This window comes from Pipra filicauda, unplaced genomic scaffold (assembly GCF_003945595.2).
Source record: "Pipra filicauda isolate LSUMZ 115617 unplaced genomic scaffold, ASM394559v2 scaffold395_size657635_pilon, whole genome shotgun sequence".
In the NCBI taxonomy this organism is placed as follows: Eukaryota; Metazoa; Chordata; class Aves; order Passeriformes; family Pipridae; genus Pipra; species Pipra filicauda.
Window position 1 is genome coordinate 623,438 of NW_024104526.1, and position 12,521 is coordinate 635,958.

The following is a 12,521-nucleotide window of genomic DNA, read 5'->3' on the forward strand; positions in this document are numbered from 1 at the left end:
GCCCAGCTGCATGCTCTGCCTCCTAAGGTTACCAGGAATTAATAATTCAGGCAACACTCTGAAAGGCAAAACCACCCGCCGGTGGTTTCTGAAGTCCCGGGAGGGCTCAGGCGGAGCACAGTCTGGTGTTGATGCGTGCCGGAGAAGCACTGGGAAGGAAGGCACCTCCTCTTCTCTGTGTCACCAGGAGCGAGCGGCCTCGTGACGATGCCCATCCCCAGCAAGCACCCCAACATCGGCCGCTCGCAGAGCTGGGATGCTGCTGGCTGGTATGAGGGGAACTGGGAGAGCGAGAACGCCTTTGAGTACCAAAGGCTGCCGGGCCGGAGGAGCTCCCTGACCTATGGCGGCGAGGGCGGATGGTACGAGCCACCCCGGGCCAACGAGATCATCTTGCAGGGCGGCGCGGAGCTGAAGCAGGAGGCGTACCCGTACCAGGATGCCGCCTTCGCCCCGGGGCCGCTGAGGAAAGGCTCCGTGCCTGACTTCACCTACTGCGACCGGCCGGCGCCCATGGCGGGCCGGGGCTCTCTGCCGCCCCAGGATTACTACAGCGACCCGTCACTGTCGGCGAGGTCACCCAAGGACCCCCGGTGCTACCGCGACCACGTGGCGGGCAGGCCACTGGCGAGCTACGGGGCGCCTGGCAGCAGGTTGTCCTGGGACCAGACCCTGGCACGCCCGCCAGCCCCACCAGACACCACCCGCCTCTACAGGGACCCCAAGCTGGCCCTGGATGGGCAGCGGATGCGCGGCAGGGACGTGTCCCCGGCATGGTACGGCACGGAGCCCCCCGGCCCGCGCTACGCGGCAGAGCCGCCTGCCTTTCCCGGCAGACCAGGCTACACTGATGGGACAGAGCGGCCCCCCGAGGCACCAGGGGCCAGGCAAGCTGCCCCCACCTGCCTGGTGGTGGATCCCACCAGCACTACTGGCAGCAGCTATGGGCCAGGCAGAGAGAGCACCAGCACCAAGGGTCCCTACGACGGCTACGAGGCGGCAGTGGCGACGCCTTCCCACCCACCGGTGCCCCCCACCTTCCCTGGGCCGGAGGGCAAGAGGAGCTTTGACCCCGAGTTCGTGGCACTGCTGCGGGCAGAGGGCGTCTCGGAGAGCACCTTCGCTGCCCTGCTGCAGCAGGGCTTTGACTCCCCAAACTTGTTGGCCATGATGGAGGAGAACGACATCAAGTCGGTGGCGCCGAACTTGGGCCAGGCCCGAGTGCTGTCCCGCATTGCCCACAACTACAAGGCAGAGATGCAGCTGCAGAGGCAGGAGCGGAGGGCCGGGACGCTGCGCCCCAGGACCCGCTCCAACAGCTTCAGCCACCGCAGCGAGCTCCCAGGGGACTACGGGGCACCCCTCATGGCGGGACCCACCACGGACGGCCCCGCTGCCTCTCAGCACCCACCCCCCCTGCAGCCACTCTCCCCGAGAGGAGTCGAGATGCACCGTCGGCCATCCAGCGCCCCGACCCAGCACCTGCTGGAGACCACCACCTACCCAGCCCCTGTGGGGGCTCCTCCGGGGCCACACTTCCTCCCTGGTTCAGGATACAACACGCCCCTGCCTTGCAGCACGCGTCCGACCTCTGCCTACTCTGCTCCAGCCGGCATGGCCATGACCGCGACCAACCCACACCCCAGCCCCAAAACAGCGTATCCCACCACCTACACCGTGCCCATGGAGTTGATGAAGAGGGAGCGGACGGTGGCGGCGGCATCACCGGCACCCAGCCCTCACAGCAGCCCCCAACTCCTCCGCCGGCCGGGAGCACCGGGGGATGGTGGCCTGGCACCCACCGGACCCACCTTCCCTGCTCAGGTCTCCCCGTACCCGAAGCTCAGCAGGCGCACGGGGCCCCCCGTCATCGTCTCCACCATGGCATCACCTGAACCAAGTAATTACTGAAGGGTCTTAGTCCATGTAGTAGTTTACAACCACCTTGTTGTTGCTTAATTTATCCCTCAAAAAAACCCACAGTCAGATATCTTGGCGTTTCATGCCTAAATATTACACCCTTTCCTACTTAGAGAAGGAGGCAAAGGGGATTTCTGTGCAGGGCTGTGCTGGCCATGCAGAGCTAAAGATACTGGTTCTCACTCTGTGGTTAAATTCCAAATATTTTATTTGTTTAGCCAACTTCAGTTAAACCTGAGCGGTATCTCAGATAATGCTTCCAGGGTTAATCTTGCCGTTCCCGTTGTTTGTAGAGAACAGGAGATTAGATAGTGCGCTGGCTGAGCAATTAGGACTACAGGGTTTGCTGCAGATTGACTTTTTACCGCTGTTATCAGGCGCAAATGTGTTCCTCCGAGGAAATGGTTGGCATTGTTTTGACTAAATTCATCAGATAGCTAATGGTGTTATTTGAGAATCGACTTACCTTTGGCCATTACCTAAGGCTTTTCTTCTTATTATTAATTTGCTGTTTTATCAGGCATACAAAATAAACCCCTTGATTTCCTTCTCGAGATGCCTGTAAGTGAAGCGATAGAGCTGTTAAAGTAATAGGGCTGTGCTTAAAACTAAAAGCCTGTCGTTAAGCACTGGAACAATAAAAATGAATGGTGGCTCCCTTCCCCTCGTAGAAGCGTTCAGGCTCTTGGCTGCTCAGATGGAAAGCTGTATAATCCGAGCAGGCTCTGCTCCTCCGTTTTGGAGATGTACATTGATGATAACACTCAGAGCCTGACAGAAACTAACCTCCAAAACCACCCTGCTAAGTATAAAGAAACTCAGCAAATCCACTCATTTGTGGCTTGACTTGTTTGAAAAAAAGGTGGAAAAAAACCCCTTGAAACGTTTTTCCTGGTAGTGACTCCGTGAGCAGGGAATTTTCTCCCTGTGCAGCCCAGCTGAACCCCCATGCAAAGAAGCCCTGAACAATGTGCCCTACCAGCACACACACACACAAAGCTTTAATAAGAGGATACCATTTATAGGCATCAAGACGGTGCCAAATCGGTGATGCCATTCCACAGGAATCTAAATAAAGAATGATTTTGTGAGTGGAAATGATAAAGTTGTCAAAATGCAGACACTTGGCGCACCCCTTTCCCTGCCGCACCATAATTACACAGTTAGGAAGTAGGTGCCGGCTCTTTCACGCTGATGCATCCTTTATGTAGCGGGTGTAACGTATTGATTTCTAAAAAATGCTTCAATATTAGGCAACATGTTCTGTGTTGACATGGATCAGATGGGAAAGCAGTACATCCAGGCAGTATTTTTAAATAAATGCAGAAAAAAAGGCAAACTGGCATAATGTGGGGAACACAAATATGTTCATTTATTTGCAGTGTGTCTGATTGAGAGGTCGATACCGATGCAGTGAAAGCTCTGGGGTGAAGGACCTCCACAGCACAGGGCTTGGGAGCAACCTCCTCCACCACAGGGAACAGATCCCTCCTTCCCTGTGTCTTGTATATAAACCGCAAACCCTGTTCTCTAAAAATCTCAAATCGTCCCTTCCCTTTACCAGATTTACCGATGAGCAGCAAGACGAAGCCAGCAGCATTTCTGTGCTGTTGAGCTCTTTCTTGCTACACAACCCTCTCTTTTTTTTTTGCCCACTACCAGCTCATTTGCATGAGGATGACATTTGTTGCTCCAGTAATTTCATCTGATAATGGCCAGCTTGCAAAGCGGATCTGAAAACATATTCCTTAATTATGTGTTGCCAAGCAACGAGAGGGTTTGGCCATAATCACAGAAAGATTATCTTCTCATTGAAGGCCCTGAAAGGTTTAGCTGGAGTAGGACCTGTAAAATTGTCTTCTTTTTTTATTTATTTCCCCTTTTTCTTTTCCAAATAGCCTGAGAGGTTTTCTTCCTGTTAAACTGTATTTTAAAAGTAGAAGCCAAGGTAAGACATGTGGAAGGGTACGGATTAAAAATGGAAGGTGTGGCAGTTTGTAGATGTTTGAACTGTGCTGAGGAGGAGTGTTCACATTTACCCACGAGGGGATAAGCTGAGGTTACAAATATGTTAAGGTGTTTTAAAGCATTTAGTGGATGGCAGAAACTTGGCTAAATCCAGGAAAATCTTGTTTGCCAGCAGAAAGAGACTGGATGTGTTTTTAGGAGTGACGAGCCTTCTCCTAGCTGTAGCTTTGGCTGTGGATATTTGAGTCACAAGGTGAAAGCAAGTTCAGTATTAAACTCTGTCTCTAAATGGCTGCAGATATTTTCTGTCGGTGTAGGTTAATGTCTTCTCAGGCAGCAGAGGATTATAAAGTGCCCATTACAGTCCAGTCATGTTTTGAAGCTTGTTGTATGGATAAGACCTTAATATAGATCATTTTCGGGGGGGGGGGGTTAAGTCTTGTTGAAATGTGTGTTGTTCCTGTATGTCCAATTTGTCATTTTGTGCTGAGCTTTGACACTCTCTGTGCATTCTGCAGAGCTGCTGTTCACTTTGAAGTTTGGGCAGAGGGCTTGCAGGAGGGTGTCTTCTCCTGCCTAGTGTTTCTGATGGTAGAGGCAGGATCCTGGGCAGGAATACAGGAACACAATGGATGCTTATGGGCCTCTTGCTTTGGCATGGTCAGATAAGGGAAAATCAGAAACGAGATTTATTGCTGCAACTGCTTTGCATTTTGTAAAATAGTTATAAGAAGGTAGATAAATTGTCCTTCCTGGGAATTGCAGAGTTGTATGAGCAGAAGGTGGTGAATGAGCACCCTAAACCCGTTGCTGTGGTGTTGGAGTGACGTCTCAGGAGATGATCCGGCTTCCCATCCCAGGAACTCCCCAGCCACAGCTCTGGCAAAGCCGCCGCCCTCTGCGTCATTGAGACCTTGTCTATGAAGCTGTCAGGAATGGCTTCCCCAGGGAGAAACATCCTGGGAGCTGGCTGCTCCTGCATCACCAGTAGTGAACACACTAAGTCATCTCGGTGGCAAGCATGAAAAAGCCCTGCAAGGTCTGAGTGACAAACACGTGTCAGCGGGTGGCTGCTGCCAGAGCTGTCTGTGACAGCCTCGTGCTGGGGTGGGAGGGAAGGCAGGGAAATAAATAGTCCAGGTCAGCAAAGCTGATGAGGGCAAACTGTGTCTCACGGTCACCGATCAGATTGCTGGAGCTCCGCCTCCAAAATGTTGTATCTTCAGTTTATTATGTTTGCTAGTATTTTTATTACATGACTTAATTTACATTTATTTAATCCAATGTTTTAGTTTTAAAGCAGTTGGCAGATAAGAAGTCTTGTGTTTTCCTTGTAGCTAGCCTGGACTTCTCCCAAACAGGGGCCAGTCCAGATTTCTGTGTCTGATGCTGGACTTAGGGAGTGGTGATTCATTGCAAATATGTCTTGGATGGTTTTTCAAGCTCTAGTTTATGCATGAAGATGTGAAAGCAGGTGATCACAGAAGGGGAAGATGCTTCCTGTGGGGATGAGGAGCAGGGCGGCCCCATAGAAGTTGTGTGGGTATCATCAGGAAGGAGGAGCAAAATTACTTGGCTGTAAAATTTGGTTGAAAGTCTGACTTTCTCCTGAGCTGGGAAAGCCGGGCCGAGGGCAACTGCCCTCCTTGGACAAGTGCTTCTCTCCAGCGTGAGGGGAATTCATCCTCTCTGTCATCAGCTTAGAGCCCAACTGGAAATGCCTTTCACTGTGATTAGCTCAGCTCTGCTTATACTCTTTAACACTTCATTGTGATGCCTTTTATTGGTATTTTCCACCCCGTGACAGATAAAAGCTGCGTTAACCACACATCAGTCCAGGCTGAAACTCTTCATGTGGGCAACCCCCAAAGAGGAAAGGGGTAGTCAGGAGCAAGAGCCTTGATGGTTGTTCAAGGGTGCTTAAAAGAGCCTATCAAGGATGGCTAAAAGGGCAACATTTGCCCATTCTTTTAAGCTATTAATTCTTTTAAGCTAATTAATTTAAGCTAAATTGCCATAGCTTTCTCTGGGCAGAGTTTAGCAGGATATTTCATACACAATATAAATTTCCTGAGCATTTGTTGATGTTGGTTTATTCTTTGCACAGTACAGCGGATGTTCAGAAATCAACTTCAGGTTTTCTTCCCTGTGTTTTCTGATTACAGACTGCAGCATGTAATCACAATGTGTACATGTAAGGCAGCTCAATTAACAATACAGACTGAAACAGCACCAAAGGAAGCTCCGTGTACTGAATAAATCTGATTTAATTTGCTCATTGACCTGACAGACCATAGCATGTCCTTGGAGCCGTTTCCAGCTAGTGTGTTACTCCAGGTAGAGTTAGTGAGCACCGTGTTCACTGACAAAACCATGGAGTAATCATTTTAACTGAGATCATAACTTCCACACAAAAATACAGATTGGGATAAAATTAAAGTCACCAGAACTGCCCACCTTGGTCGGGTGAATGGCTGAAGAACAGAATGTGTGAGAGATGTGCTACCTTGATATAAGACTGACTATCTCTGCCAATATGCACATAAAATTCACTGATTGCAGAGAATACGCTTTTAAAATACTTTTTTAAAGGTTGAAATACGCTTTTTATAATGGTTTTATCAAAAGCAATATAAAGTGTCAAACTCATTCCAGTTGCAATTCATTGACTTCAGTGCCGTGGCAATGAAAATGAATTTGGCCTGTCAGAGGAGAATGTGTTGTCAGATGCTCAAGTGTTGTCATCTTCAATTTACACTTTTCTTTCACCCTGTGTCTCTAGTTCTCTAGCATTGTTAGGACTTTCATATATCCAGATCATTCTCTGACTATATTTGCTGACATTTTTTTTTAGCTTTCTCATAAGTAGTTTCCATAGCTACAAACTTCGTGTTCACAGAGGGGGAAAAAAAATTTTAAAGGTTTCTGATCATTATTGTATTAAACATTTTTTATATTTCTTCTTCTTTTCATTTTCATAGCGTCACACTACAGCCCAGTTTAATGAAAATGCTGCACAACTGAATAGACTGTTATTTTAAAAGCAAAGTAGGTGCTGAGCTGAATCTTTGAAAAGCAGAAGACCAGCATCACTAAGCCCCTGATGTAGAATAAATGTTGCAGATGTAGAACTGATATTGATAAGGTTTATAGATGGCAACTGGCAGTCGAGTTTTTGACTTCTGCACCTAAATAAAACCTGACATTAACAGTGTTCCGCTGGCTTTTGGTAAAGAAAGCTAATTTTTAATCTCTTTTTCTGCTGTTTGTAGTGTTTTGTTAAAGATGAAATGTTACTTCTGGGGGTGGGATTCATGGGTGTTGTTTTTTCAGTATTTAGTCTGACCTCTCCAGCAGAGAGGTGCTGAGCAGGGCTGAGCTCAGCCTTAGGAGGGGTTTGAACAGAGGTGTTTGGCAGAGCGGGACCCTCTGTGCCAAAGCAGCTTTGTTTAGGGAAACGAGAGGTTTCAGAGTGCCCGTGCCTGGCCTGGCCAGTGTCCGGGGGCCTTGCCTTCTGCACTCCCAATCCAATTAGCCGCTTCAGAGCAGATGGAGAGGATTAGTGCCCGGCTCTCCTTCCCCCGCCCTCTCCCCCAGTGCAGAGCGTGTCGGGGCCAACAATCGGCTTAATCGAGTGTCCCATGGCCCAGCAGAACACGGCCCTGGCCCTGCCCAGGCAGGGCCACCCTCTGCCCCTTGAGGGCGGAAAGCTTCCAGCTGCAGGGCTGGCACAGTTCATTCTCCAGCATGATGGCTTCACGTCTTGGGTAGTTTGGAAGCCCTTGACCTACCCTGATTTGCCAGGCATAAATTCCTTTTTTTTTGTTTGCAGAGAGTGTCTGCACCGTGACCACTAGATTCATGAGCAACGTGTTCCACCTTTGAACAGCCAGTGCTGGTGCTGCCAGTGGTGGAGGCTTGTGTTCCCATCCCTCCTGTGGCATTCCCTCTCATTCCCTCCTGGGAGCACCCCAGGCCTTGGGGTGCACTTCAACCAACAAATGTTGGGTGGCCAAGGGCAATGACCTCTTGCCTTGTCTTATAAATGAAAGCAGAGGCAGGCAAGGAGGGGCTGAGAGAAGAGTGACAGTACAGTGCTGTTCCTGCAGCTCCCAAAAGCATCTTACAGATCCTGGGAAGAGGGTGGTTTAGGCTCTGTAATCTGAGAGACAAGCAGGTTGTGATCATAAGAAGGAAACCAGCAGGGCTCACTGAACGGTTGGAGCTGGTGGAGGTCCTTGGTAAACGCTGGTATGAACAGCCAAGATGGCATTCTCATGTTTTATTTATTTATGCAAATATGTATACACATGAAAACGGGGAGAAAAACTCTTAAAAATATAATCAGTGTCTCAGTCATTATCCATTTGGATCAGTGCTTCTTCAGCCTTCATTTTTTGCCAGAAGTGACTTGTTTTGGTTATCGAGCAATTTATTATTTCCTAGCTTGTCACACTGGCTTGGCAAGCAAATAAGCAGACGAGACTTTGCTTAGACAGCAAACACAGTGATAAGAAATAATTTAGGGTATGCTTTTTGTGAAAAGAGTCAGAAAAAGCGGATCAGAACTGAGGTCTCGTTGAAATATTTGGCATGCACTTTCCAGATGTTGCAGTGGCATCTCCAGGGGCGTTACCTCCGTGCCTGGGAGCACTGGGAGCACTGGGAGTCAGAGGGTGGTGGGATGCAAGAACCTGGTGGTGCCTCCCTGCCTTCCTTGCTGGTCTTCTTAACCTTAACGCTTTTCCTGACGCTTGTTCTAACACTGCAAATCCCTGAGCAGTTTCAAGCTGCCTCCCACACACTCCCTTAGTGACCCTGTAGATTATCAGCCTTTTCTTATGATGGCCCAGTCTCTTAATGGAGTCTCTCACTGTTACCCACTGAGTGGAAAAAAAAAAAAAAAACAGAAATGGAGATGTCACACACAGTCATTTGTTGTATTCTCTGCCTTCCTTTCAATGCTTTGTTAGAAAGGTTTAAATGAATGTTCAAAAAGTACAGTGGTTCATGCAAGTGCATGTATTTTGCTTTGTTGATGAAAGGAAACTTGATTAATGTTATGAAAGATAAAAGAGAGTATTCACTGTGGACAGCAGAGAGCTTGTCAGTATCTAGACTGTCCTGTTGGGACCCTGAAGTAATCAGGAATGCTGAAATGCAGCTTTAGTTATCCCACCTGGCCAGCAATTCCTATTGATCTTTCCTATTGAGCTTTTTCTGTCTTTGAATTCATGTTGAGTGGACCTGCACGAGAGTGGGAGTTATCTTAGCAGCTGAAACATTTGGCTTAAGAATCTTAAATTTCCATTTCGTTCTTGTCTGCAGCATTTGTGGTTCTGTTTCATCCACAGTCAGGGCTAAAAGGTCCAGAAACCAGAATTACTAATAACTGATGACACCAATGCAATGCTGAGCAACCTGTCATGCTCTGCATTGAAATTTTTCCCCTTAGGGTTCATATTTATTCAGCAGGGAAGGTTTTCTCTGGATTTCTCATTCCAGAGGGAACTGTACTCTGGCCAGAGGGTGAGCTGACTTATCTCCCTGGTGTAGGATAAGCAAGATGCAGAGATATATATCGTGGACCAGCAGCCCCATAGTGAGGCTCATCAGCTCTTTTTCACATCAGTTTTCTGTTTCTGAAGCTTCCATGAGAAAGGCCAAAAAAACCCTTAATATTTCTGATTTTTGTAGAATATTTTTCTGGACAGGCAGCTTCCAAAATAGGAAGCAGTGAGTGAAGTTTTGCTTCCACCCGAGAAATGGTGATTTTGTCATTGATTTCAATAGAAGGATTTTACCTTCTCCTGCAAAAGGAACCAGATCTACATCACTGATTGTTATTGCATTTCTTAAAATTAGATCTACAAATCCAACAGTTTCTTTAAGGAAGAGGAACTGCACATTTCATGCATTGAATGCCTGTGCATTATTAAAAATAATAGGATAGATTTATCAAACGGGTAATGAGTAGGTTCCTTTCTCTGTTTTTCAGTGTTTTAATGAGTAGAGGAAATGTTTGCTATTTGTTTGCTTTCAGGTTTTACCAAGGAACTCTGGAGATAATTGTCAAATTTCCAAGTGTGTATCAATATTTCATGAAGCTGTTTTTCCTCTGTACACTCACGAGTTGGGTCATTAGCACTGGGATTGTTATTAACAGGCTGAAGCAAGGCAGGAAAGGAAATTCCGCCAAACACTTGAAAGTTTGAAAATTTCTGAAACAAAATTCTAGTAGAGGGCTTACAGGTAGAATAAATATCAGTGATGTTGCTCATTTTCAGATGTTACATTTTAAATATGTGGGAGGATGTTTCTGTGGTTTATGGGCCTGATCTGGACAACACCAAGGCTTATCTCTGTTTTGTGTGTGTGTTTGGATTCAAGCCCAGCACTTACCACAAATTGGGGTGTACCTTACAGAGATAGAATATCCATCCACGTCATCCTTTGGAAGAAAAACAAATTCCACCTTTCCTACTACCAGCAAATTAAATTGTGTTAAATTATTAAAGCTCAAATTGCTTTTAGATATGGTACCAATCAGCACTGGATGTTGGCTATGTAGTTTCCTGTTGACTGTTCAGTTTTGGGTAATTTTTGCATGGTCTTTGAGATGCAGCAGTGGTTGTATGTTAAAAACTATCATTCTGCTTTGGACATTTGCCATTTGAAAGAGTTTAAGTTGTGCATACAGTTGAATGTTTCTTTTTTCCTAATTTCTGATATTTTTACATGAAATCATCATATTCCTGTTCTCATTCTGATTAGGCAACTTACTGCATTTTTGGTTTACTCAGCCTAAAACTGCAGTGTGTCGGACTGGCTTCTGCTCCTACTCATGATCTAGTCTGAAAAATAACTCAGACAATTAAAATTATTCATGGGTATGGACCCACTGTGCTCTGCTGTAGAGAGGGTGCAAAATTAATTGATAAATTATTGTGGCTTTTTGACCATTCTAAGTGGCTGGGTTGCCATAAATGCTTCACCAGGCACAGCTGAGTGGTAGCTGGGAAAGAGCAGAAGGTGAGACCTGAAACTTGATTGAATGACACCAAGTCTGGAGCATTAGTGTGGAAATCCAAAAGTGTCCAGAGAGCTGTAAGGTGGCTGTTCCACCACAAAAGCATGAATAGAGGGCAGGGACCAGTGACTCTTCCCTGGAGAAGGAAAGATGGAGTCCTGTGGGAAGGGCAGAGCTGGCTGTTTTGCAGAAGGGTTTGAAGAAGATCTCAGAAATAGCTGAATATGTCAGAACTGGCCTGTCTATCTGTATTTTGGGATAATTTTAGGATTAGTGACACTATGGGCTACCATAAAGCAAAGGAGGTCACTTGTGAGAGCTAATGGCACTGAGAATCATAGCAGCAGTTGAGGAGGAGAAAGAGAAATGGGAATCATGTAATATTGACACAACAGGAGTGTGTGGGGATAGTGAATCTAGTCATGGCTCTATATGACAGAGTTCCAGACTGTAAACAGAGATATTTGTCAGAGGGGAGGTAGTGCTCGGGGTGAAAAATGGGTGCTTTGCTAAGTAAAAATCACTTTGTGATACTTGATTTGCAACTGTTAGAGGTTTGTGAGAGAAATCCAGAGCAGATCCATTTGAAAGCTTTGACCTTCTGAGGTGACACATGGATAAGAGGAGGTCTGGGAGGTGGGTAGTAGAATCATAGAATCATTAAGGTTGGGAAAGACCTCGAAGATCAGCAATCCAACCATTAACCTGGCACAGCCGGGTCCACCACTAAACCATGTATGTCCCCAAGCACCATATCTACTAATTGTACTGAACTAGTAAATATGGCTTGTAACTTGTGCTTAGCTCTGAAACTGAGTTTTTCTCTCTTGGTAGTTGTTTCGTGGTAGTGGATGAGCTTTGTCCTGGGAAATGTGATGGGAAGTCCCATCCTACCACAGTCTCCATCTCTGGTACAGCAGTGGGACTGTTTGAGCAGAGGCTGGGTGGTGCATAGCCACGGTGTTTTGTCCTTAGTAGTGGTGGCACTGGAGAGAGGAGTGGTGCTGAGAACAACAGACCTGGCCATTTGTACCCATCCACGTGCTCTCGTGTGCAGCTGGCAGGAGGGCACAGGAAGGGAGAGGGGTTTGATCAGCAGAGAGGGAGACTGGCCTTTCCCAGTCGAGGAGAAGGCAAGTGGTCACAGGGACATACAGAAAGCAGATCTCACATTGGCTCCTACAAGGCTCAGCGCTCAAGAGGTTTTGCACTGTGCAGATTCACGCTGTGCAAGCAGTTTTTGGTAAGGGAAGTTGCAGAGCACTTGGTGAGAGCCAAAGGAGATGCTCCACCATTCTCCCAGGGGGGACAACAAGCTGCTTTTGCTCCAGGAAGGAAGAGGTGTTAGATGCCAGTAAGGAAGAGTGCTGCTGCTCTAACTTCCTTCTGCAAAGAAGCCTCTCCCTCTCCTCCAAGAACCCTCAGGCTCCAGAGCTGCAGCTGGACTCAAGAAGAGTTTGCAATGGAGTTGCCACCCAGCTTTTGGTAGTTTTATGGTTTGGTCGTGGATTCCCTGCACCAGGTGCTTCCCTCTGATGCCCCCTGTAATGGGAAGAATCTGTACTCTGGACAGTTTGCTGGGAAATCTCCAATTTCCTTTACT

The 12,521-nt window shown here is 47.3% G+C and overlaps 1 protein-coding gene across 1 annotated transcript in view; it reads left to right on the forward strand.

The window, feature by feature from the left end:
• Nucleotides 1-207: 207 nt before the first annotated feature.
• CTBP2 (C-terminal binding protein 2) overlaps nt 208-12,521 on the forward strand; it is a gene marked incomplete at its 3' end in the record, with an annotated part of 32,053 nt that continues 19,739 nt past the window's right edge. The window contains exon 1 of the mRNA XM_039385104.1: nt 208-1,900. Within this exon, the coding sequence (XP_039241038.1) occupies nt 208-1,900 (1,693 nt within the window). The remainder of the gene's footprint in view (nt 1,901-12,521) is intronic.